General features: G+C 41.0%; 5 protein-coding genes across 5 annotated transcripts; 1 reads left to right on the plus strand and 4 right to left on the minus strand.

Annotated features, from left to right (window-relative positions):
• Nucleotides 1-262: 262 nt before the first annotated feature.
• aurkb (aurora kinase B) lies at nt 263-4,631 on the minus strand. The gene is made up of 9 exons (XM_041944210.1): nt 4,541-4,631; nt 3,200-3,238; nt 2,937-3,018; nt 2,816-2,855; nt 2,488-2,676; nt 1,869-2,007; nt 1,522-1,670; nt 1,194-1,368; nt 263-948 (listed from the first exon to the last, which is right to left on the minus strand). The coding sequence occupies exons 1-9, from the start codon at nt 4,544-4,546 to the stop codon at nt 775-777; spliced, it is 993 nt and encodes a 330-aa protein (XP_041800144.1). The 5' UTR covers nt 4,547-4,631; the 3' UTR covers nt 263-774.
• Nucleotides 4,632-5,348: 717 nt separating this feature from the next.
• LOC121611462 (aurora kinase B-like) lies at nt 5,349-10,291 on the minus strand. The gene is made up of 8 exons (XM_041944032.1): nt 10,225-10,291; nt 9,398-9,491; nt 9,277-9,316; nt 8,949-9,137; nt 8,480-8,618; nt 8,132-8,280; nt 7,804-7,978; nt 5,349-7,551 (listed from the first exon to the last, which is right to left on the minus strand). Exons 1-8 carry the CDS (start codon nt 10,228-10,230, stop codon nt 7,378-7,380), a joined length of 966 nt encoding a protein of 321 aa, XP_041799966.1. The 5' UTR covers nt 10,231-10,291; the 3' UTR covers nt 5,349-7,377.
• A 996-nt stretch (nt 10,292-11,287) lies between these two features.
• Nucleotides 11,288-15,273, minus strand: LOC121611603 (F-box/LRR-repeat protein 12-like). The gene is made up of 3 exons (XM_041944228.1): nt 14,904-15,273; nt 14,691-14,766; nt 11,288-13,735 (listed from the first exon to the last, which is right to left on the minus strand). Exons 1-3 carry the CDS (start codon nt 15,002-15,004, stop codon nt 12,689-12,691), a joined length of 1,224 nt encoding a protein of 407 aa, XP_041800162.1. The 5' UTR covers nt 15,005-15,273; the 3' UTR covers nt 11,288-12,688.
• Nucleotides 15,274-15,413: 140 nt separating this feature from the next.
• On the plus strand, nt 15,414-21,103 carry cops6 (COP9 signalosome subunit 6). The gene is made up of 10 exons (XM_041944343.1): nt 15,414-15,469; nt 16,493-16,618; nt 16,733-16,864; nt 17,366-17,454; nt 17,831-17,893; nt 17,991-18,038; nt 18,152-18,266; nt 19,262-19,354; nt 19,593-19,693; nt 20,660-21,103. The coding sequence occupies exons 1-10, from the start codon at nt 15,427-15,429 to the stop codon at nt 20,798-20,800; spliced, it is 951 nt and encodes a 316-aa protein (XP_041800277.1). The 5' UTR covers nt 15,414-15,426; the 3' UTR covers nt 20,801-21,103.
• Nucleotides 21,104-21,786: 683 nt separating this feature from the next.
• Nucleotides 21,787-23,685, minus strand: LOC121611251 (leucine-rich repeat extensin-like protein 3). The gene is made up of 4 exons (XM_041943693.1): nt 23,649-23,685; nt 23,506-23,550; nt 23,258-23,418; nt 21,787-22,587 (listed from the first exon to the last, which is right to left on the minus strand). The coding sequence occupies exons 1-4, from the start codon at nt 23,683-23,685 to the stop codon at nt 21,787-21,789; spliced, it is 1,044 nt and encodes a 347-aa protein (XP_041799627.1).
• Between the last annotated feature and the right edge of the window lie 562 nt (nt 23,686-24,247).

Genomic DNA, 24,247 nt, shown 5'->3' on the forward strand with positions numbered 1-24,247 from the left:
ACCAGCTAAAACTAATGCTGTAGCCTTGACATAAATCCTGGCTTCATTAGGGCACTAATGATCATTTTTTTTGTTTAAATTTAATATTTGGTCTACCCTCACTGATATAAATGAGGTGGGTAAAATACTAAAAATGCCTCTGCACAAATAATCACAAATGATAGCCTCAAAACGACCATGAAGTTGAATCTTTGTAAAACAAAGACTAAACAATATCTTTGATTAAAATGTTCAGAAGGATTTATTGCAGGGTGCTGTTGTATTAGTTTTAGTTAGGTATACCTAATAAACTGGTGAGTGTATTTGATAACAAAGTTATTAGGTCCAAATCTTATGATATACTGTTCTGGTTGCAACATGGCCACAACCAGTCAGTCAATCAGTAATTAAATGTCCATAAATCATTTCATAACATTTATTAGAAACATAAAATACAGCTTGGGGGAAAATAAAACACTTTCCACCCTGACCCTCAAACAGTGTCTTAAACTATTGGAGACTGAGACTTTGGTGTCAACACCATCAGATATAGAGTTGCAAACAGTTTAAAAAGTTTCAGGAAAGAAATGACAAGAAAAACACAAAAAAACTCTAGGCAACATACTAGACATATATAAAAAAGTGGGTATGCATTTATACCCATGATAAAATGTGCCAGAATAATGGCAGTTTACAGCCCCTAGCAGTGAGACCAAAATATGCTGGCCCAGAGTCTGTTGTGAAGGACAGAAAGCAGCCCTCAGTGGAAGCGAGAAGCAGGCAGGTCAGGTGGGCTCAAGATTTCTTGGCCGGGCAGATGGGGGGTAGGACTCGGCGGGAGTTGGACTGCACCCACGGGTGGTCAATGACACTCTGTAGTGAGAGACGATCAATGGGGTTGTGACGGAGCAGCTTGGAGATCAGGTCCCGTGCACCATCTGAGACGACTTTGGGGAACTTCAAATCCACCTGCAAATAAGATAGCATTGATTCATTAAACCTGAAGAATGCAGATTACATGAAAAAAAATATGACAACTATGACGATCTATTCATAGGGGACACACATTTTAAAACCATTTGACGGATTAATAATTGACTGCACAAAAAAAACAAAACAAAAAAAAACAGTTGCAAAAACAAACTTTCCACTGAAAGAGCTTACATAACACATTCACATTTGTCCACTGGGTTATATTAGACACCAACACCAACCTTCGTAATTCTTTTGTAGGTTTCTGTATGACTGGCAGTTTCAAAAGGTGGGTTGCCGACCAAACATTCGTAACAGAGGACCCCGATGCACCACAGGTCCACCCTCTCGCTGTGAGTGTGGCCTTCGATCATCTCTGGAGGGAGGTAGTCCAGCGTCCCGCACATTGTACGACGTCTGGATAGGTTGAAACCAAAGAGGTGAACAGGGAAAGCAGAGAGAGAGCAAAAAGCAGATTCATGTGACCTGACACAGAAGTATCGAGCAGTTTCTGAAAGAACGCAATGCAGCATTGACATTATGAACCTTAACAGCACAGTGGGTCCTCACCTCAGAGAGGGTGCATGGACAGACCAACCAAAGTCTGCAATTTTCAGCTCTCCGCGATAGCCGAGAAGCAGATTCTCTGGCTTGATGTCACGATGAATCACTTTCTTCTCATGGCAATACATCAGTGCATCAGAGATCTCCTCCATGTACTAGAAATGTTAAGACATGAACACTTAAATTATACAAACTAAACTGAACCATTTTCAGTGGTCAAACTGTTGCGCAAGCACAAGATATCATGAGGCTGAGCACATTACTCTCAAGCAATTTACAAACTAGGTTCACTGACTAAAACTACAACAGTACAATAAAAAATTCTGCCATTTAAAAGCAGCAGCAAGTCTTACTGTGGCAGTACGCTGGTCATCAAATCTTCCACATCTCTGTAGTTCCTTGTACATTTCACCACGTGGGGCGTACTCAAGCACCAAAAACACCCTTTTCCGGTCATGGAAATAATTGTAGAAGCGCAAGATATTTGGGTGCCTGACGAGAAAAGAGATTATATTTTGAGTTAGCCTTCAAACTGAATTTCCAAAACCAAGCAAAATCAATTTTAAGTTCTTATGATCAGAGCATTAGGTCAAAATTCCTATGTGAGCAAGCTGAGCAAATATGAGTAGAATGAATGTGTTAATCTGGTATCCACCTGATAAAATGAAGAAAACATGAACAAATGCAAAAACACAGAACATGTTCATGGAAAATGGACCACCATTAAAATGCTGGTCAGCCTTTAAGAGACAATTAACCAGTCCTAAAAAAAGATAAAAATAAACACCAATTAAAACAACTGAATATTTCCAACTAAAAAAAACATCTCCATTGCAGTCAATGAGAAGTTGTCACAAATAACACAACAAGCTTCATGTCAGGTTACTGAACTCATGCACTCCCACCAGGATGTTGCACAATGCAGGAAGGCCATTATACTGACAACATGAAAATGTTTTTCAGGACACTCACTTGAGATGTGCCTGAATCTCAATCTCCCTCCTGAGTTGATGCTCCACGCCCTCCTTTTCCATCTGTGACTTGAACAACACCTTCAGTGCCACGACGGCTTGCAGCTTCTTCACCCTGGCAAGGTAAACATTACCAAATTTGCCCTTTCCTAGTGGTCGACCGATGTCAAAGTCTTCCAGGGAGATCTTCCTGAGCGAGAGCACAAAGATGTATATTCTCATGCTTACCATTCAAATGGTAGAGGCCATCACTTAGATGTTTGAAAGCATTTCATAAAAACAGAACTACCAAACAATACACAACTCATGGATTACTGGAATATACTTACTTTGAGGCTGAACTGGAGCTAACACACTCTCTCCCAGGGCCTAAAATGAGAATGTAATCAATAAAGGCACTTTTCCTGAGGTGTCTGACTGTCCGTGAGTATGTGAGAAAGGTAATGTTACCTGTGATGGCACTTCTGTCCATCTCTGCCCGTGGCTTCACCTGAACACGCTGTGGGCCTGACACCATGCTAGGAGTTGCAAACTGTCATTCAGAAGCAAACACACAGAAGAAAGGATGTGTTATGTTTTTGTTTATGCCAATGCTAGTGTCCAGTAATTTCATACTCTTAACAGTCAATAATGGCATTCTGATAACAACTGCTGGTAATCCAATGTTGCCTGAAAGCAAATCTACACAACATTTTATACATATTACATCTTACCGGCCGTTGGAAGCCTCTCGGCTCATAATTTTCCTTATTCTGTGAAAAGAAATAAATACAAAGCGAACATTAACTTCCAGGACATTTGAGCTTCTGTGTATTTTCCTGTCAGTCAGACTGATATTCAGCTGTGTGTTGTGTTTAATATTTTAGAATGCACAGCAAGCAGGATGTTAAACTGTATCCCAATTAATCCTGAAAAGACTCCAGACAGCACATGTTAGCTGGCTTTTTTAAAAATTTCCTTCTTTCTCGTTTTGTTTTTTGTTTTTTTTTTTGCATGCAGTATTTTAGCAGCAGTTGCTTTGCTCAAAGTCTGTGCCACCTTAATTAAACCAGAACGATGACCAGAAAGTTCAGTCAGCTGTGTTAGGGCTCATCTTGTCTTCCAATGTACTGTTGTCTTGCATAGCCAGACCTACCTCCACAGCACTGTGCTGGAGAAAGGTCTAGCAGCATCCATCATTATGCTGGAAATAAGCAGCCAATGACAGGCTTATAACCACAGTCTACATCTGGTGAGTCAAGACTACATTATTGTGATCTTCACTTGAATGTGCCAGTAGTGGCTTGTAATTACAGTTGTTGTTTACCAGAGAAGCCATTTTGGGTGTCTTTGGTACCTCATTCATTTTTCTGATATTTTGCCCACCTTGGACGAAATGGTCGAAGAAACACCTTTCAGAACTATACAGTCCACAACAATCCCACACAAGTGCTTCCAAAAAGACTAATGAATTAAATAGACATAGAAATAAATCAACACCTGAGATCCCATAAAAATGCATGCGATCTGCACTGTTGTAATGGATTACGTTTGACTGTACGAGTCTTCCTTCTGGCTTATTTCAATGCACACTTTCAGCACCATGTTGTGAACAGATCTACTTTGTATGGTATTAATGGAAAACATGGGGTTTGCAACCTTAAAACGTTGCCCTCTAAACTATCTTACAGCCTAAGTCAACGAAATTATCGGCCATTGTTTCGGGATGCTAACGTTGGCAAGTTATCCTTGCCTCATGTTGGCTGTAGCTAACGTTAATACAGGGACTGTCTACTATTCCACGGGTGAATTTAGTTTTTAAAATAACACCGGTTCATGCATATCATTTGCTGTGTACGTATCTTAAGTACTGCTAACTATTTTAATGCAGGATAGCGTGGCGTTATGCTAAGTCCGCTCAGGAAGGTAAGTTAGCTAGCAGACGTAACGTTAACTTTAGCTAGTTAGCTCAAATCTGTATCAACTTAAGCAATGTGTCCTTCAATGAATAGTTCGTTGTACTCATCTATTGCTCAGTCTTATTACCCCATCAAACATTCAGAAACAAAAATTACCTGCATCGCAAAGAACAACTGTAGTATCGAGTTTTACCGAGTCCAGTCTCAATATTTTGAACTTCCGCGGCCGCCAACGTTTTAAGCTGTCTTTCACGAAACCGATTGGTTGACACAGAAGGCTCCCATTGGCCAGAATTGTTGCAAGAGTAAGCGTGTGATTGGTGTACACCAATGCACGTCAAACGTCGACCATCATGCTTCGGCCCGCCCTCTCTTCCCGACACTTTGGTTCTTCACGTGAAGGTGGTTCTTTGTTGTTGTTTTCTTTGTGAGCCTCAACACATCAACCGAATCCCATTTCTATTATGTGTATACCTGTGATGTTATTAACTATCTTGTTACTTTTTTTAAGTTAATTAATGTTTTCCTGAGGCCTCTTCATTGCTCACTTTTGAGAAGCTGGAACCAAAGAAAGTATGGTGTGTTTCCTTGTTGAAAAATCACAGAAACGATTCATTTGTTTCAAAAGGTGAAACTTTTTGTTTTTTAACAACGACGATTAATTTTCTACTGACAAACTATTTGATCCATCATCTAATTGTTTCAGTGCAGACTATATCCTTTTGTTGAAGATCAGATGTGTGAATAAAATAGATTAAAATGAGGCTGATCATTGTTAACTATATGACTTTTCCCCATTCAGAAGTATCAATGCTGTGTTTTAATTTTTGATGAGTGAAGTTGATGTTTGATCGTGTATGATTTGTTTGTAAAAAAAATACAAAGGCTGAGCAAATTACTCTTAAGCAATTTACAAATGATTAAGATTTATTTGTTCAAAATATGTTTATTCAAAGCAACTGCTCATTTCTAATTTTAAATAAGGTCATTTCAAAGACACAGATCCTCTGTGTATTTTCTCAATCATACAATAAACAGACATTTACCAATTCTTTTTTAGTAAGTTCTGAAAAAAAGTAACAGACAATAATGACTTGATAAAGATTTGTTCAAATATATGATATGCTGTTCTTCTGTAACAACAAACCCAAACACCTGCTTGTGACAGATATATTTTCTGAATGTACACATTCTTGAAGGAACAGGATACAGGTGGCTCATTGCCATTCGTGAGAGGTGAGACTGAGAAGTTTGACTTCTAAATGCACCTTCACACTACATTTGCTGCAACTAAAGCACAAACAATTGATGATAGCCAGTAATAATTCACCATGGATCCTGGTCACTTATATAAGAACTATGTCATACTTCAGAGTTCACCCAGTTGCCTGTTTTGCCCAGTCCCCCCTGCTTTGCTGCAGAAGGGACTGGTGCACTTTACAAAATAGATAGCACCATGAGGAAGGAAAATTTCTGCATATATCGAAGCGATAACTCATAATGTCAGCCAGGAGATGGAACTTGGTTGCAAACGGTCTTTGAAATCAACAGTGAGCCAAAGCATACTGCCAAAGTTGTGGCAAAATGGCTCAAGGACAACAAAGTCAAAGTATAGGTGTGGCCATCACAAAGCAATGACCTCAATTCAACTGAACTTTTGTGGGCAGAACTGAAAAACCTGACTCAGTTAGGCCAGTTCTGTCTGAAGGAACAGGCTAAAATTCCCGCAGGTTATTGTGAGATGCTCGTGGAAGGCTAGCCAAAACGTTTGACCTAAGTTAAACAATTTAAAGGCAATGCTACCAAGTGTGTGTATTTAAACTCATGACACAGGGGATACAATCAAAGAAATAAAAGATGAAATTAATCACTCTCTCTAATATTCTAAATAAAAGTAGTGATTCTAACTGACCGAAAAACACAGAATGTTTACAACGATTAAATGTTAGAAATTGTGAAAAACAGAGTTTAAATGTCTTAGGCTAAAGTGCATGTAAGCTTCCAACTTCAACTTTAGCTGTCCACAAATCATTTTATAGCATTTTTTAGAAATTTAAACTACATCTTGGGGGAAGATGAAACACTTTCCACCCCAACCCTCCAACACTGTCCACAATTATTGCAGAATGAGACTTGTAAATGTCAAAACTGTAAATTATAGAGATGAACATTTCAAAAGTTTCAGAAAAACAATATAAACACAAAACATCTTAAGCAACACACTGACATCACACTGTACAAGGGATACCCCGATCATGTTTTTTCCCAGCTGATACCGATTGTCTATTGTTTTTTGTTATGTTAGCTGGTCTAGCAGTACACTTAGACTGCTTTTGGTTGTGTATTGAGATCTCCACCAGGTGGCAGTGTAACCAAGGCTATAAATGCTGTGCGACTGTACAGTACAAAGTAGAAAAAAACAAAAACACTAAAAGTCAATCTTTTAGTGCGGAAGCCGCGGAATTAGTTTCTTATTCTGTCAACAACATGCTTTTACTCAGCCTGTTCAATCAACAGGGCAGTACAAAGAACTCTCAAGGAGCAATGCAACAAGTAAGTCTAAAGTAAGTCCAGAAGAGAACTGCCATAGACAGTGGAATCTCTCTCCATTCGCAGGAGTGGCAATTCAGTTCTAGTGAGGTATTAACAAATCAGAGTCCCTTTGGATCACCTAGAAAACACACGTAGGAAAGTCGAGTAGTCAGTGATTTGCTAGTCACTGATAACCAACCCCCCTGCCTCTGCACGATCGTTGACATGGGAGTTTTAATCATGATCTCTCAATTGCATATTTTTTACTTAAAATTGGCCGATAACGATTCGGGGCAGATGAAAAAAGTGGGTATGCATTTATACCCATGATAAAATGTGCCAGAGTAATGGCAGTTTGAAGCCCCTAGCAGTGAGACCAAAATATGCTGGCCCAGAGTCTGTTGTGAAGGACAGATAAAGCAGCCCTCAGTGGAAGCAAGAAGCAGGCAGGTCAGGTGGGCTCAAGACTTCTTGGCCGGGCAGATGGGGGGTAGGACTCGGCGGGAGTTGGACCGCACCCACGGGTGGTCAATGACACTCTGTAGTGAGAGACGATCAATGGGGTTGTGACGGAGCAGCTTGGAGATCAGGTCCCGTGCACCATCTGAGACCACTTTGGGGAACTTCAAATCCACCTGCAAATAAGAAGATAGCATTTATTCATTAAACCTGAAGAATGCAGATTACATGAAAAAAAAATATGACAATTATGACGATCTATTCATAGGGGACACACAACCAAGTTTCTTTACATTTTAAAACCATTTGACGGATTAATAATTGACTGCACAGAAAAAAAACAGTTGCAAAAACAAACTTTCCACTGAAAGAGCTTACATAACATATTCACATTTGTCCACTGGGTTATATTAGACACCAACACCAACCTTCGTAATTCTTTTGTAGGTTTCTGTATGACTGGCAGTTTCAAAAGGTGGGTTGCCGACCAAACATTCGTAACAGAGGACCCCGATGCACCACAGGTCCACCCTCTCGCTGTGAGTGTGGCCTTCGATCATCTCTGGAGGGAGGTAGTCCAGCGTCCCGCACATTGTACGACGTCTGGATAGGTTGAAACCAAAGAGGTGAACAGGGAAAGCAGAGAGAGCGCAAAAAGCGGATTCATGTTACCTGACACAGAAGTATCGAGCAGTTTCTGAAAGAACGCAATGCAGCATTGACATTATGAACCTTAACAGCACAGTGGGTCCTCACCTCAGAGAGGGTGCATGGACAGACCAACCAAAGTCTGCAATTTTCAGCTCTCCGCGATAGCCGAGAAGCAGATTCTCTGGCTTGATGTCACGATGAATCACTTTCTTCTCATGGCAATACATCAGGGCATCAGAGATCTCCTCCATGTACTAGAAATGTTTAGATATTGCATTGGATCACAAGACATGAACACTTAAATTATACAAACTAAACTAAACCATTTTCAGTGGTCAAACTGTTGCGCAAGCACAAGATATCATGAGGCTGAGCAAATTACTCTCAAGCAATTTACAAACTACAACAGTACAATAAAAAATTCTGCCATTTAAAAGCAGCAGCAAGTCTTACTGTGGCAGTACGCTGGTCATCAAATCTTCCACATCTCTGTAGTTCCTTGTACATTTCACCACGTGGGGCGTACTCAAGCACCAAAAACACTCTTTTCCGGTCATGGAAATAATTGTAGAAGCGCAAGATGTTTGGGTGCCTGATGAGAAAAGAGATTATGTTTTTAAAAACAAGAACAAATGCAAAAACACAGAACATGTTCATGGAAAATGGACCACCATTAAAATGCTGGTCAGCCTTTAAGAGACAATTAACCAGTCCTAAAAAAAGATAAAAATAAACACCAATTAAAACAACTGAATATTTCCAACTAAAACAAACATCTCCATTGCAGTCAATGAGAAGTTGTCACAAATAACACAACAAGCTTCATGTCAGGTTACTGAACTCATGCACTCCCACCAGGATGTTGCACAATGCAGGAAGGCCATTATACTGACAACATGAAAATGTTTTTCAGGACACTCACTTGAGATGTGCCTGAATCTCAATCTCCCTCCTGAGTTGATGCTCCACGCCCTCCTTTTCCATCTGTGACTTGAACAACACCTTCAGTGCCACGACGGCTTGCAGCTTCTTCACCCTGGCAAGGTAAACATTACCAAATTTGCCCTTTCCTAGTGGTCGACCGATGTCAAAGTCTTCCAGGGAGATCTTCCTGAGCGAGAGCACAAAGATGTATATTCTCATGCTTACCATTCAAATGGTAGAGGCCATCACTTAGATGTTTGAAAGCATTTCATAAAAACAGAACTACCAAACAATACACAACTCAAGGATTACTGGAATATACTTACTTTGAGGCTGAACTGGAGCTAACACACTCTCTCCCAGGGCCTAAAATGAGAATGTAATCAATAAAGGCACTTTTCCTGAGGTGTCTGACTGTCCGTGAGTATGTGAGAAAGGTAATGTTACCTGTGATGGCACTTCTGTCCATCTCTGCCCGTGACTTCACCTGAGCATGCTGTGGACCTGACACCATGCTTCTCGGCTCATAATTTTCCTTATTCTGTGAAGAAATAAATATGCAGCTAACATTAACCTAAAGTGCATTCGAGCTGTGTATTTTCTTGTCCGCCAGACTTATTTTTAGCTTTAAGCTGTGTTTGTCATTTTAGACAATTTTTTTTAGAACGCACAGTAAGCAGGATGTTGAAGTGTATACCTATTGATCCTGAAAAGAGGATGAGCCTAAAGTCGAGTCAATAAGCCAAGAAAGAAGCCCTGTTAAAGGGTTATGCATCCTATTATCCTAGAACTGGTGCTACATCCAAGTAACTACTATTTATTTTTCTGATTTTGCCCACCTTGGACGAAATGAAGAAACACATTTCAGTATAATACAGTCTACAACAATGCCACAAACCAACTCACAGCTTCCAAAAAGACTACTGAATTAAGGACATATAGAATTAACATAAAATCAATACTTCCAAGTCCCAAAAATGCATATGATCTGCACTGAATTGCACTGATCTGTACAAGCTGTCTCTCTGGTTTGGTATTTCATGCAGGAAGTACCTACTACTCCACAGGTGAATTTGGTTTAAAATGCTTATCATTTGTTGTGTACATATCTTGTATTCTGTAATGTGACGTTATGCTACGTTCGCTCACGAGGGTAAGTTAGCTAACGTTAGTATGCAAAAATCTGTCAATTTACGCAATATAGTAAGCGCTTCGATGTACTCATCTATCGCCCAGTCTTATTTCACTATCAAACATGTAAAAACTATACTTACCTGCATCGTAATCGTAATATGATTTTTTTTAACGAGTCCAGTCTTGCTATTTTGAACTTCCGCGGCTGCCAACGGTTTAAAGATACCCTTCACGAACCCGATTGGCTGACACAGAAGGCTCACATCAACAAGTCTGGCTCCCATTGGTCAGAATTGTTGCAAGACAAAGCGTGTGATTGGTGTACACCAACACTAGTCATTCGTCGACCCGCCTTCTCCTCCAAGCGCCTTAGTGCTGTCATAAACGTACTTCACTGTGTTCTGAGCCTCGCCACATCAGTTGAAGCCCATTGTCACGTCCATTCCCTTAACAATACTGAATAAACATGCTTATTCCTGTGACGTTATTAACTACCTTTAAAGTCTGCAACTACCAGTTATAATTATGGAATATAAGGCGATTATGTTTATGATAACTCAATCGTCTATTCAATGACGATTCAATGTCAGAAATAGTTAAAAAAAAAAAAAAAATGCTCAAAACTATTTTTCAGAGCCCAAGGGGACGTCTTCAAATTGCTGGTTTTGTTTAATTAAAAGTCAAAAACGCAAGTATACTCAATAATACAAACATATCAAGTAAAGAAAAGCAGAAAATCCTCACTTCAGAGAAACTGGAACGAGACGAAGCATGTTTTTCCCTGAATCTTTTTGATTAATTCGTCATCCTTATTGGAGGCAATTAAGTTTCTATTGATCAGCTATTTTAATGAATTGACTAATTCTTTGAGTGTGGATTACATCGTTGCGTTGCACAGCAGATGTGTGAACTAAAATAATAGATAAATACATCACTTTTCCCCATGCAGAAGCAGCACATACTGTTATTCTCTTTTTTTCAAGTTGTTTGATACAGTATGTTTTTTTGTGTGTGCCTTTTCAAAGTTTGCATGTATGTTACTTGAAAAACTGTAATGCTGTAATGCTAATATCTTGGCCAAGGCTTGCTAGAAAAAAGAGATTTTGTGATCTCAATGGGAGCTCCCGCTAAAAAAAATGCAGGCTTGTTGATCATAATTGAGTTTCATAAGAAATCCTTCTGTCAGTTTAACAAAATACAAAGACAAATGATGCTGAAAGATTTATTTGCTCAAAATAGGTTTATTCAAAACAACTGCTCATTTGTCATTTTAAATAAGGTTAAAATGTAATACAATTCATGTCAATGACAAAGATCCTCCATGTTTTTCATTAATACAATAAACAGACATTTACAATGACTATTTCTTATTTGTAAGGTCTAAAAAATCATCAAGGAAAAAACTGGAAAAGTAAGAGGCAACTGGGACTTGATGAAGATTTGTTTAAATATATGTTATGCTGTTCTTGTGTAACAAACCCACACACCTGCTTGTCACAGCTATATTTTCTATATGTTTATATTGTTTAAGGAACAGGAAACAGGTGGCTCATTGGCAGCGGTATGCTTCAGTTCTCTGTCTTAGTGGGTGACACCTGCTTATGTCTTTACAGTCTAGCAGTGACAGGTCCATGTAATGTTTTATATTATGACTGAGTTTAAAACGGCGGCTAAAAATGTGTTAATTTTTGTCTGCATATGCCAGGCCTTATTGGAAGTTTGGAAGTGAGGCTGCCCACTGGCTTACCTTGAAGACAGGGTAAAGCAGTAGGGTTGGACAATATGGTGATATATGCCGTGAGATGATATAAATGTCTACTGTCATAAATTTTCTCAAATGTCTCGGTCTCTGAGGCAATTCTGCAAATCAAGACTGCTTTGTGGCAAGATGACTGTTTTAGAATAATGAAGTGCCTTAATTTGGTATTTTGTCTGGCTAATTTTATTCATAAAAAGTTTCTCATTTGATTTCCATAAAAATGTATGATATCACAATATATAGCTTGATTAAAAGTAAACTTTTATTGAAGTTTGAAGGAAAATGGTTTGAAAATATCCTTTCAAAACCAAAATTAAAGACATATATGCAATTTTTTTTTTTTTTAAAAAAGTATGGCACTGAACCATACATAACATTTCACTCATCTAGAAGCCAAAGATTTTTAGTTGTGCAGTAGAGAACTGGTATTTTTCCTCTAGATGCGGAACCAAAAATATTCAGGAGGAAAACAGTCTCAAAAGCTTGGAAAAGAAGAAGACTATTTAATTACATTTCTGATTTCTCCAGTATCATACAGTTAATGTTTGGTCAGCAATTCTTAAATTCTGTTGATATGAAGGTCACAAAATCCTATTGTGAAAATATATTGATTGTTTTTTCTTTATTTTTGGACTAGCGTGTTTGAAAATGTGTATGTGGCATTGTGGAGCTGAATTTTCAATATCCTGTAAGTCCATGTGGGGTGGGCACAATTATATGCATGACACAGTGTTAAAATGTAAGTAATTCATTGCATCCATTGTGCTATATAAAATTATTTATGCCTGTGTGAAATAATTTTATCCAGATTGGCCACTTGTGTACAGCACTAGAAGAGAGCTCATTTAGTCTGCATTGATCTGAACAGAGCAGTTGGTGAAAACCAGCGTGCAGGATGGCAGCAGGACAGCCAGTGAGCGACGCAAACTTGGAATAGGATCATTCATGTCTATCGTCTTGTTCTCATCATTGCTGTTATCGCCACCTTCAGCTTCCTCATTGTCCTGCTCTCCTTCACCATCACCCTCCCCCTCCACCACTGGTGGACACTGCCGAGGCTGGAAGATCACGTCCAAAAACTCCAGCCGGCGGAGCCCACGCAGCATCCTGCAGCTCCGCACTATCTGCATCTCGCTGAGCGTACAGGCCCACAGGCACAAACACTTCAGGTCCTTCAGACGGCTGGCACAGAGCAAACCCGGCCCCACCTCCTTACCACCCAGACGAAGCTCTTCCAGTCCGAGCCATCCTGCCCCAAGACCGAGGGAGGCCATCTGCAACTGGTAACCTTGCCGCCCAGTAATACCTATTTCCAGAAACTTGAGCCTGGAAAGCCCTTCCACACCACAGATGCCATCCTTGGCTGCACAGCTCCGCAGCCCGTTAGCTGTCACACGAAAGGTGTCGCGCAGCTCCAATCGACTGAGCCTCTCCCATGATGTCAGACTCAGCAGATGCTGGTCTGTGAAAGAGGGCACGTTGTTCAGTACTAACCTTTCAATACCAACCCCTGATGGAGAGCCAAGGCCTTTTCCTTTCTGATCCTTTCTTTGCTGTTGAGCACCAACACTTGATGTGGCTTCTGCTCTTTCTTGGGAACAAGCAGGTGAAGTAGAAGTCTGGTTGAAAAATTCGCGAGGTAGCTCACAGCCACGCAGCTCCAGCACCTGCAAAGACTGAGGTAGGATCTGGCAACTGGGCAGGCCTCTCAGGTCAGCATGCAGAAGATAGAGCTTACTCAGTCGAGGGCACTTTGTGGACAAAGCTCTGAGCCAAGACTCAGAGAGGAAGGTGCCCCCTCGGGCAGAAAGTAGTAAACCACGTAACCGTAAGCACCTTAATCCACAACCCAGGTACTGACGCAACAGGAGCCAAAGTATACGGGATGTCACCTAACACACAATGGACAGTCCATGACATGTGTGTGTTGAGGGTGGGGGGTGGAAGGCAAAAGAGACATAGTTCCTGTCAATAATTGTACACAAACAAGCCATATGTAATAGCATTTACTTCATCAGAGGCTTATGGCAAGAACACATTTCAAACACAAAGGCAATTCAAACTGCTTCACATAAATTTATTAAAAACACTAAAAAGAAATACAGCATAGTGGGTAGTGATGAGTGCTAATGGTTCAGTCAGGGGTGGTAAAGAGCATAAAACCTGTCCTGGATTTCTAAGCAGTCAAAGTCAGGACAAGATGTCTCTTAACTAAATGTTGCTTCTCCATGTTTAGTTTGGACTGGTACCAGATGACCTGAGAGGCTAGAGTGTTCATAAGATAGTCAAAGATGTATTTCATGTGTCCGTACTTTTTTCTACGTACAATAATTTTCAATCAAATGGTTCCACAGAAACCTGAAATATTCTAGTGTATGGGTGATCAATTCGAGATCGATTCAATTTTGATGCCTTTGCTTACTCTTTATCAAAAACCTGGTGTTTAATAAAAATCTGAAATAAGACCTGCTGGAAATGACATTTTTCTAAGCCATGCCTGTTCAAGAATCCTCTGATATCTTCTGTGTTTTTTTTAAGATGATTGATGTGACTGACAAAGTTTAACACTGAGCTCCTGATTACACCAAGATTACAGGTTTGGTTTTCGGTTTTCAAAGACAGAGTTGAGTGCTGGCGCTCAGCCCTTCCATTTCATCAGCAAAGAAAGTGGTAAACTTATAGCTACTGGAACAAGTATTTTTGGCACATATGATTTGCATTTTTTAGCAACTGTATGTTGTACGGACATTTTACGAGATTGTATAGATTTATTGTGGATGAAATCACACTACATTGTATGAAAAGACAGAAAAAGGGTAAAAGACACAATGCCAGCAATATTCTTACCCCTTTCCATGCAGTCAGATCGACAAGTCTCCACAGTCTTTGGTCTTTAACAAGGCGCTTCCATCTCTTACACACTCTAAAAAACACCGTGAAATACAACAAATAACTTAATAATGTGACATGAGTGATAACAAAGGCAGAGCTGGCACTGACTTTTGTTTCACAAGACGAATAACTGGTAAAATACAGTCACCAAAGTTACATTTCCCTTACCTTCCGGCTCTGACAAGCTCCCGCACGCTCAAAAAAGACAACACATCAATTAAAATGTTTTCAGGAAAGTAGTCCAGATTACAGGCTTTAAATTCATCCATTTTGTAAACAAAACTCTTTAAACCTTAGACACGGACTACTATCCCGACGCACACAGGTTGCGCTCACACCAGCAATCCCCAGGAAACAGCTGACCACCGACTGTCGTACCTAGCGGCGAGTAGCCTATTAAATCAAATATGCTCCGTTATACTCAACATGGCGTGTGTCGGTTAAACGCAGTCTAGATTTCTGTAAACAACTGACAAATTTAAGACAGTAATATGCGGTAGAGCTGATCTGAAAAAACCCTTCTGGAACCATAGACCGCACAAAACATGGACGTAAGTGCGTGACATCATCCAGGATGAGCGTCACGTGAACCACGTGACCATGTGGTCCACCTTTCTATTCGACTCCTATGCTGCCACCTAACGGTCGTTAGGGGAACAGCCCAGTGCGCCTGCGCGATCTACCGGACAAGATGGCGACCAGCAATGGTGGAGGAATGGAAGTGGATGGGGCAGGTGAGTATTTCTCTGTTATCTCAGAATTTCTGCCTGATATCAACATGCGCCTGTGTGCAGATTGTAGCGTGTGTTGTACGTTCGCGTTATGGTGGCCGTAAGTGGTGACTTTATGGTGTTTAAGGTGGTCGGTAGCGTGCTTGCTGACACAGGCGGGTTAACGTACAAGGCTCTGCTGTTAAGCTGTCAACCAGTTAATGTTTGAGTCAATCTCACCCTCTTCTCTTTTGCTGGAGTTTGCATCACGGATGTAAACTCAAGTCTATAAGCAGTAGCAGGGTTAAGGAAAACCCCACTGACTACCCATAATAACAACACAATCTCAAATTCGGGCTGGTCATGGACGTACGCTGTCCATTAGACGAACCGACACATCGGCCTATCTCTATCTCTAAATTCATATGTTCTTGTAAGATTGTGCTGAAAATTGCTCTAGGGATACATTTCCCCAGCAGTATGTCAGTGACTGACTGATATATAGCAATATATTGCAGGTAAGGGGAATCATGTCATTAGTATTGGTATTGTAAGTAATAATAATAATAAGATATATGCCCCACTTGGCATGTCATCAAATGTTTGTGGTTGTAAATGAAACTGGATTTTTGAGGCCAGTGTGTTTGACAGTTTAAAAACTTTTGATAACATTATCTGTATGTATATGTAGTTGCATAACATACCTTTTTTTATATCAGTACTATATATGTAATAAGATAATACTGGGTCTGCCAGTCTATTGGTCTGGCCCTATTGGTATTTTCGATTTTCGTTCATTTTGGTTCTGTTTATTATTGATAAATCTGATTAGTTTTCCTGAGTAATTGATTAGTCTGCGATGAAATGTCAGGAAATAGTGAACATTTTCTTTCAAAGTTTAAAAGTCCAAATGCCAAAGTTATTCAATTTTACAATTATCTAAAACAGAAAGGCTGATTAAAAGTAAAGCATCACTACTTGTCTCAGTACTATTGTAGTCTCTGCAGTATTTAAGCGCCTCTTGTTTGTGTCTCTGCATGACTGCAGCCAGCCCCAGTGTTATGGCCTCAGGGGTCACCGGCAGCGTCTCTGTGGCCTTACACCCTCTGGTTATCCTCAACATATCCGACCACTGGATACGCATCCGATCACAAGAGGGACGACCAATGCAGGGTATGTACGACGACAACACTGCAAGAAAGGTGGCATGTAAGCAGTAACATAATGTACAGTTGTAACTGGATGTAACAAAACAGGTTATTATTGTATTGTTTTTCTCCTGCTCAGTGATTGGAGCCCTGATCGGGAAGCAGGAGGGGAGAAACATCGAGGTGATGAACTCCTTTGAGCTGTTGTCTCACACCATAGATGACCGGGTGCATATTGACAAGGAGTACTACTATGCCAAGGAGGAACAATGTAAGTGTTTTGTAAGTGTGACGGATAGAGAATACAGCTCTTTTAATGCTTTTCCTTTTATGGCTAATTTTCAGGAAATGTAGTACAGACAGTGATTCCCTCTGAGGGCTATGTTGGTGTAAGAATACAGAAAAGTTAATTGCCTTCTGCGTCCTGCTTGTGTTTCAGGGAGTGACTTAATTAAGGCTACTGGCCAAACCAACATCTGTGAGATCAATTCCTGAAATACGTTTTCACAGATCAGCTTTTCCTGAATGTGTTTCTGGTTACTGTAATGAATAAAACATGTGATGGTAGTTGTCCAAGTCAGGATTGAGATAACAAAGCTGTTCTCACCCACTAAATCCTTTTAAAGAAACATCAGTGTTGTGTTGCTCCGCCCGGGAAGAGCAACATTAGATTCAGTTATTAATAAAAGATTTTTCATTAGTTAGAGGTGGTTAATACACAAAGTCGGTTGCTTGCTGTAGTTTTTTGGTAATACTTTGTTTTGTCTCTCAGTCAAACAGGTCTTCAAAGACATGGAGTTCTTAGGCTGGTACACCACAGGCGGCCCCCCTGACCAATCAGATATCCATATTCACAAGCAGGTATGCAAAAGCTAGGTGTAATGTGTGCGCTAAGATGAACATCCTTAACCTCTTAGGCATCCATGCACAGCTAGTTTAAAACTGAGAGCAGCGCTCTCCTGCTGCAGAATTGACCTTGAACAGCAGCGTTAGTGTTGCAGAGATTCATGTATGGTTTGTTATGATTCAATGTTCAGGCGATGCAGAAATTCTGTTTACTGAATTCCAACATGATATATAACGTCAACTTAAAAAAAAAAACACTGCATGTGGTGCCATCGTTATATTACAAGCAGATGATTTAGACTTTTCTTTTGTTGTTGGTAATAAAAGTGAACGCCTGATAGTTACTTCTGATACATTTTCGTACTGTTATTATTTCCCTCTTCTCTGGCAGGTGTGTGAGATTATCGAGAGCCCTCTCTTCCTCAAGCTCAACCCAATGACCAAACACACCGATGTGAGTTCCTCTGCATTGTCGCTTCAACAATGAGATCATACCATGGTGGTGTATTTAGATACAGCTGCTTTAAACAATGTGCCACTTTCCCCTTCAGCTTCCTGTTACTGTTTATGAATCTGTGATTGACATCATCAACGGCGAGGTACTCCTTTTATTGTATTATCTACACATCCTTTCCTGCAGCAGTGAGCCAGTTTCCCCTGAAGAAGTCTTAACTTTTCAGCTGATATGTTTTTTTTACCTTTTCTTATCTAGGCTACCATGTTGTTTGCTGAGCTAACGTACACTCTGGCCACAGAGGAGGCAGAGAGAATCGGTGTTGACCACGTCGCTCGAATGACAGCCACCGGCACTGGAGAAAACTCAACAGGTAAGAGAGGCTGTCGCTGACTTTCTCTCCTTTGAACACACACAGTGAGTTTGGTTCTGTTCGCAATGTAAACCATTTGTACTCATATTTTTTTTAAGGTTGCTTTTATAAACATTATTTAATGGTAATCCATGAAAGCTCTTATCTGACACTCCTGATAAATCCAAATGGAATGGCTATTACAGCTAGTACTAACTAAAACACAGTCAGTCTTCTGACTACTTCTATTTGTGAGTGGAATATTCATTCAAAGTTAAAGATGAAAAAGGCAGCAGCAGCACATTAGTGCAAGCTCTCGGCTAATGGACTGTCTTCTTTCCAGAATGTACTTGTTCACAGAAGCCTCTGTACACAAAGGCTTATTTCTGCTGTTTTTAAGGATACAATTATAAATGACTTTCTCTCTGGAGGGGAAGTGTAGGAGATTCTGACATATCTTACCTGTGGTTATATGAAGCCTTATTCTTCACTGCATAGTGAATTGTCTGCCACACTGGTGTCAGTTCTTTATACTATGCAGATATTAGGTGGACCAAAGTAAAACCCCCTAAGGGGTAAGAAGGAAGACTTTTATGCTAATTCGTAGTTTTGAAGCAGGTTACAGGCTCTCTTATCAATCTCACATTAAATATTATTAATAAATTACAGATGTTGTAATTGCTGCCTCATATTAACTTTAAATTTTTTATAGAGATGTCTCATATAAAAGCAGTTCAGCTCTTTACTAATAAGAGAGCAATAAAACAGTGTAAAATAAACAACAGGATACAAACAGCGTGCATACACACACACATAAGACATGGGGAATAAACGATCAATGCTCAACTGAACCAAAAGTCTTAAAGGAAGATGGTGCAGGTTGAATTCTCCGTCACCAGATTTTGAATGAACTCTGTGGCTGTCCTGTGAGCTGCCGAACATTAGACACTCACATTAAAAATGAATTCTGTCTGAAAGTGTTCCTACTCCAATCCTCTGTCTGTGTCCTCTGCCAGTCGCTGAACACCTTATAGCCCAGCACAGTGCGATAAAGATGCTCCACAGCCGGGTGAAGATCATTCTAGAGTACGTCAAAGCCGTGGAAGCAGGTGAGAGGATAATGAGGCTGTGAGAGCAAAGAATGTGGAGATCCAGAAAACAGCTGTTCCTCAATGAGATGCTTCCTGCCCTCACTTTTACATTAAGGGAGGCCCCTCGACAACACCTCCATAATTACAAGCCCCTGTTTGATACTGGCTTGACAGCATCATCTTACCTCACTGTTTTGGAGCTTTAACTGTTTTGTTTCTTCCCCTCCTCTTTCCTGTCTGTCTTTGCGTACCGCAGGAGAGGTGCCGTTTAACCACGAGATCCTTCGAGAAGCGAACGCCCTGTGCCACAGACTGCCGGTCCTCAGCACCACAAAATTCAAAACTGACTTCTATGATGTAAGCAAGCTTTCGCAGACAAAATGTTTTTATACCCTGAACGCATGTTGATGTTTTTTTTTTTATCAAAATGGCAGTTGAAGGATGTCCCATGAAAAGGCTAAAACCAACAAATTGTTAGTCCACCTCTCAATACTTTGACTTCCCCAGCCGGCCTCAAAACGTTACAAATCTTATTCTAAAGATTCTGATTGCTGTTTTTTGATATACCAATACTGAACAAAATCCTAACAACACACAGGCATGAGGATGGCAGTACAGTGATGTGTGTACAGTTATTGATAACGGTGGTCTGTACAATGTCTGAGTTTAATTATTCTGACATTCAGCTCTTATTTAAGCATAATTCAGAAAGGTACCTGAGCTTCTATACGTATATTTTTTTTTACAAAAGGCTCTGTGTTTTCCTAAACACCTGGCCACTAGTTTTTAGCAAACGTTATTCAAACAGGTAGTGACTATGGATACTGTATGTGGGGTTGACTCAAACTAAACTACAGTGGCCGTGTTCATGGTAATGTAGAAGCAAGTCACCCAGCGATCCAGCGTGGCTCAGCGGTCTTTGATCGTGTTTGGAGAACAGTTGAGGCCTGTGGCACAGAGGACTAAGATTCGGTGATCAGGCTTTGGATACACAGACAGCATTTGTTAGTGGGATGAATTCATTGTTGGTTTTGGTCTTTTCATGAATGTATTGACAGAAAAAAACAGAAATCATGTTCAGTGTTTAAATTAGCTGGAAACACTGCTACACTGTAATCCAGAAGATAAACCCTTAACCTCTGCTTGGTGTGCATTCCTCAATAACATATATTGAAAGATTTGTTTGCACTTCAGCTAGAAACTTTAGAAGATTAGATGGTTTTGATCACAGCTTTTAGCTCACACAGTCTCTCTCTGTGTTGTATTGCCAAGCGAGTGCTTTCTATGACCGTGCCTCCTTTTTTCCCCCCTTTCTCCCTGTAGCAATGTAACGACGTTGGCCTCATGGCCTACTTAGGCACCATCACCAAGACCTGCAACAGTATGAACCAGTTCATCAACAAGTTCAACGTCCTGTACGACAGACAGGGCATCGGCCGGAGGATGAGAGGACTCTTCTTTTGAGCTGGCGATTAGCCGAAGCAGAGAGACAAACGAGCACTGCAGTTTTTTTTTTTCTCTGTTTTGTTCTTTTTTTGGTTTGTTTATATTTGGGTCAGCTAAACCGAATTCAGTAGCTTTTCAAACCAGTTTACCATTGTCAACCACAGGTGTGTCTAAAAGCTCTCAATTACACCAATCAGTAAGAGGTCTGTACAAAAGCACTCAGCTAGTTCTTGGGTATGCACAGAAGTGTGCATCGTTATATTATTTTACCTTGTTTGTTTTATGTTTCTGTGTGTAATAAATGATTTTTTTTTCATGGGACTTCGACTCTTCTTTCTAAGCTTGCATGATTATAATAGGCTAGACATTATAGTAACTATACGCAACTCACAGCTCATAAAAATGTCAGACCTGCACTTGGAAATGAGCCCCTGAAAGTCAGCTACGTGGAGCTGGCGTAGCTGCAGGTTTATTGTCAGGAGTGTTTGCAGTTAGCTCGTCTTTTGAAGTCGTGTTCCTGCTGTTCGAGGTTTAAACAGACGGGCAGGAAAGATGGGGGCGAGGGGGGGGGGGGTCTCACAGGAGTCAGCACTTTTATAGGTATTAAATGCACAGCGGAACTAAACATAATGACCCCCAGCCTGCAAGTTGGCGCGTCTGCTTTACTTGTCTGCTGCTACCTGCCATGTGGCACTGGGAGGAGCAAACATCTCTCCTTTCTGTCCTCTTGCACATTTTTAAAAGTAAATTCAAAGCCAAAATACGAAAACTGTTTTGAGAGACTTTATTATCTAGACAGTGATGGTAAATATGTTAACTGATGTCAATAAGGTTGTAAACAAATGCTGCCATTTTTCAATGCTTTAGTACAGGTCGTACTCCATGACACTACATTTGCAAGATGTAAAAATTTCTCAAAATATGAAAATGTTCACCTTAGTTTCCAATCAAAGTCTGTTTCAGTGAAAGTAAAAATACCTTTCTTTCAGCACATTCTGGATGTTTTACTGACTGTCCTCTGCAGGCTCATCAGCAGAGGCTGCAGGCTGTGGGTACTGGAAGCGGATCGGGTCGTACAGGTCATCCCTGGGGTCGTAGGGCTTTGGGTAGTAGTAAGGGTAAGGGAAGAGGGCCACTTTCTTCTCAATGGGAGCAGGTGGCGCCGGCTCCTCCACTGGCTCCTCTTTCTTTTCCTCCTCCACAGGAGGAGGCGGCGGCGGCGGTGGGGGCACCACAACCTTCCCCTTAATGGGCCTGGGTGGGTGGTCAATCAGGCAGTCGGGGTCCCAGTAGGGATCGCAGTCGTACTCCATGCCTTTGAAGGTGCGGATGGGGACTGGGGGAGACTTTTTGACGAGAACTGGTGGAGGTGGAGGTGGGGCAGACTTTTTTGGTGGAGGGGGAGGAGGTTGGGGCACTACGACTGGTTCTGGAGGGGCTTTCTGAGGGGTGCAGTGGGGATGGTAGCGGGGGTCGCAGAGCACAGGCACGGCGCCGGCGGGCAGGTAGACGATGTGGGGCTTGCAGAGGGGGTCCTTCTTGTTGCACAGGTAGAGGACGTCAGCCTGGGAGATGGCTGGTGGAGGAGGAGGAGGAGGAGGAGGCTCTGTGGGCTTGGGGACCCCTTTCATCGGAGGTGGAGGTGGAGGTGGGGGAGCGGCTTTGCACTTCTTGTCTGTAGCTGGGTCACACATGATCACTGGCACTCCCAGTTTGCTCTGGAAATAGGAGGCGTTGGGGCCGTAAGTGTGCTCCAGGTACCTCATCTGCTGGTAGAGCATCCGCAGCTTGTCGATCTCATAGAGCTGAGAGGAAAACAGAGAGAAATGTTAAAGGGAAAACATATTCCCCTGCAGAGGTCTTTAATAAGGATGAATCAATGTGGGACATAAATTTCAATTTGTGGGAAAGAAAATGCAAAATAAAGATCAAACTCGGGACAGTGCAATGGTTTTGAGTTAAAACCTGTGGAATCAGAGCATCATTGATTTGAGTCCAACAGCTCCCCTTCAACCCTCTCCCCTCATTTCCTGCAAGCTTCCTACTGTCCACTGTCTAAACAAAGAAAGAATGCCTCCACCCTGCACCCCAGAAGTACTGAAGGTGGTGGAAAATCTCACCTTCCAGGCAGCGTCAGCCTAGTCAACTGTTAAAAAAAACTCACAATTTTCTTTTACTATCTGATTTTGGACAAAACTTGACCTAAAATGTTCAATGAGTAATTTACTGTGAAACGGGAATGTTTTTTGCTTCACAGCAGACATCCTATCATTAAAAAAAACTTTACTGTGCAGAATCACTGGATTAATACGTAAATGTAAATTCAGTCTTAGGATAAATGTCTGCTTTTATGATTCTTATGGACGTCACTACCAGAATAAGGTCTTTTGTTTTCACTGAAGTCTCCCAGAATAAGAACGTGAACACATATCCCATATCCTTAGACATATATAGATTTAGAATATAGCGCGTTACCCCCTCAGTGTGTCCGATGCTGCTGTAGTAGCGGTAGTAAGCCTGGAAGTCTGGGTTCCCTCTGTACCACCTTGGGTCTACATTGCGCTTCGGTCTGGAGTGACTCAGGAAGCCGTTTGCCACCTCCGAGTCAAGACTAACATGACTGACGGGGACCATCTCTGTGAAAAGAGGAGATGAAGCTCAGTCCTTTAAATGATAAAGTACCTCTAAAGTTTATGCTCAGGTTATTTCAGATCTGCAGTTACCTTCCTGCTTGATAGCGTTCAGCAAAGATTTGGCCTCCAGCAGGCCTGGAAGAAAAGACAAATCGTGTGATGGGTGTTCCTGAGTACATTTCTGACACATTTTTTTAAAAAAGCAGTTGTACATTTAAAGAATCAGAACTGACCTGGGAGCAACATCAGACAGCACAGCGCCCCCGCCATCCATAACGAGGAAATCATGTTGAACCACTGCAACCCACAGAGAAGTGCTTCATGGCAAGTTTGAAGAAATATCTTTTTATTTTTTTTAAACAAATTTCATTCACGTACATTCATTCATGTCTACTCACAAAGAAAACACGTTTTAAAAGGATATGAAGGTGACTTCTTGGTACTTTTTAGATTTTCTGGCTGAAATAGAGGCTTTTTCCCCACTATTTAGTTATATAATGGATTATGAAAAAAAGCAAAGTAAACCTGCTGTCCTGCTGTGCACCAATCAGTACGAAATATAACACAAAGCAACAGCAGGCGATGAAGTGACAACATTTATCTAAATTAAATGCAGTTTTGAGCTAAATAAAGCAGCACCGTCAAACAGCCACTGACCAAAATCATCCAATGTTTTACTCACCTGGCTCAGGAAGCTGTCTTCACTGCCCGAACAGGACTGAGTGGGTTAAATACCCGTCTCTCTGTCAGACCCCCTGAAACATTATCTTCTGGCCAATAGGACTCCACCAACATTGAGACCAAAATCTTGTCTCCACCCCTCTTTTAATAC

Source organism: Chelmon rostratus, chromosome 9, assembly GCF_017976325.1.
Source record: "Chelmon rostratus isolate fCheRos1 chromosome 9, fCheRos1.pri, whole genome shotgun sequence".
NCBI lineage: Eukaryota > Metazoa > Chordata > Actinopteri > Chaetodontiformes > Chaetodontidae > Chelmon > Chelmon rostratus.

Excerpts from the sequence above, each read along its gene's own strand:
- aurkb (XM_041944210.1), bottom strand. Across the intron at positions 2,856-2,936 it reads GGACAGAAGTGCCATCACAG|GCCCTGGGAGAGAGTGTGTT; the intron begins GTAACATTACCT and ends TTCTCATTTTAG. Across the intron at positions 949-1,193 it reads CCTACAAAAGAATTACGAAG|GTGGATTTGAAGTTCCCCAA; the intron begins GTTGGTGTTGGT and ends TCTTATTTGCAG.
- LOC121611462 (XM_041944032.1), bottom strand. Across the intron at positions 8,281-8,479 it reads ATGACCAGCGTACTGCCACA|TACATGGAGGAGATCTCTGA; the intron begins GTAAGACTTGCT and ends AAACATTTCTAG. Across the intron at positions 7,979-8,131 it reads GTCCATGCACCCTCTCTGAG|ACGTCGTACAATGTGCGGGA; the intron begins GTGAGGACCCAC and ends CAACCTATCCAG.
- LOC121611603 (XM_041944228.1), bottom strand. The coding sequence starts at position 15,004 with ATGGATGAATTTAAAGCCTGTAATCTGGACTACTTTCCTGAAAACATT. Across the intron at positions 14,767-14,903 it reads GAGCTTGTCAGAGCCGGAAG|AGTGTGTAAGAGATGGAAGC; the intron begins GTAAGGGAAATG and ends GGTGTTTTTTAG. Across the intron at positions 13,736-14,690 it reads ATCTGACTGCATGGAAAGGG|GTGACATCCCGTATACTTTG; the intron begins GTAAGAATATTG and ends ATTGTGTGTTAG.
- cops6 (XM_041944343.1), top strand. The coding sequence starts at position 15,427 with ATGGCGACCAGCAATGGTGGAGGAATGGAAGTGGATGGGGCAG. Across the intron at positions 16,619-16,732 it reads AGAGGGACGACCAATGCAGG|TGATTGGAGCCCTGATCGGG; the intron begins GTATGTACGACG and ends TCTCCTGCTCAG. Across the intron at positions 18,267-19,261 it reads CACTGGAGAAAACTCAACAG|TCGCTGAACACCTTATAGCC; the intron begins GTAAGAGAGGCT and ends GTCCTCTGCCAG.
- LOC121611251 (XM_041943693.1), bottom strand. The coding sequence starts at position 23,685 with ATGGCGGGGGCGCTGTGCTGTCTGATGTTGCTCCCAG. Across the intron at positions 23,419-23,505 it reads GAACGCTATCAAGCAGGAAG|AGATGGTCCCCGTCAGTCAT; the intron begins GTAACTGCAGAT and ends CTCTTTTCACAG. Across the intron at positions 22,588-23,257 it reads GCATCGGACACACTGAGGGG|CTCTATGAGATCGACAAGCT; the intron begins GTAACGCGCTAT and ends TTTTCCTCTCAG.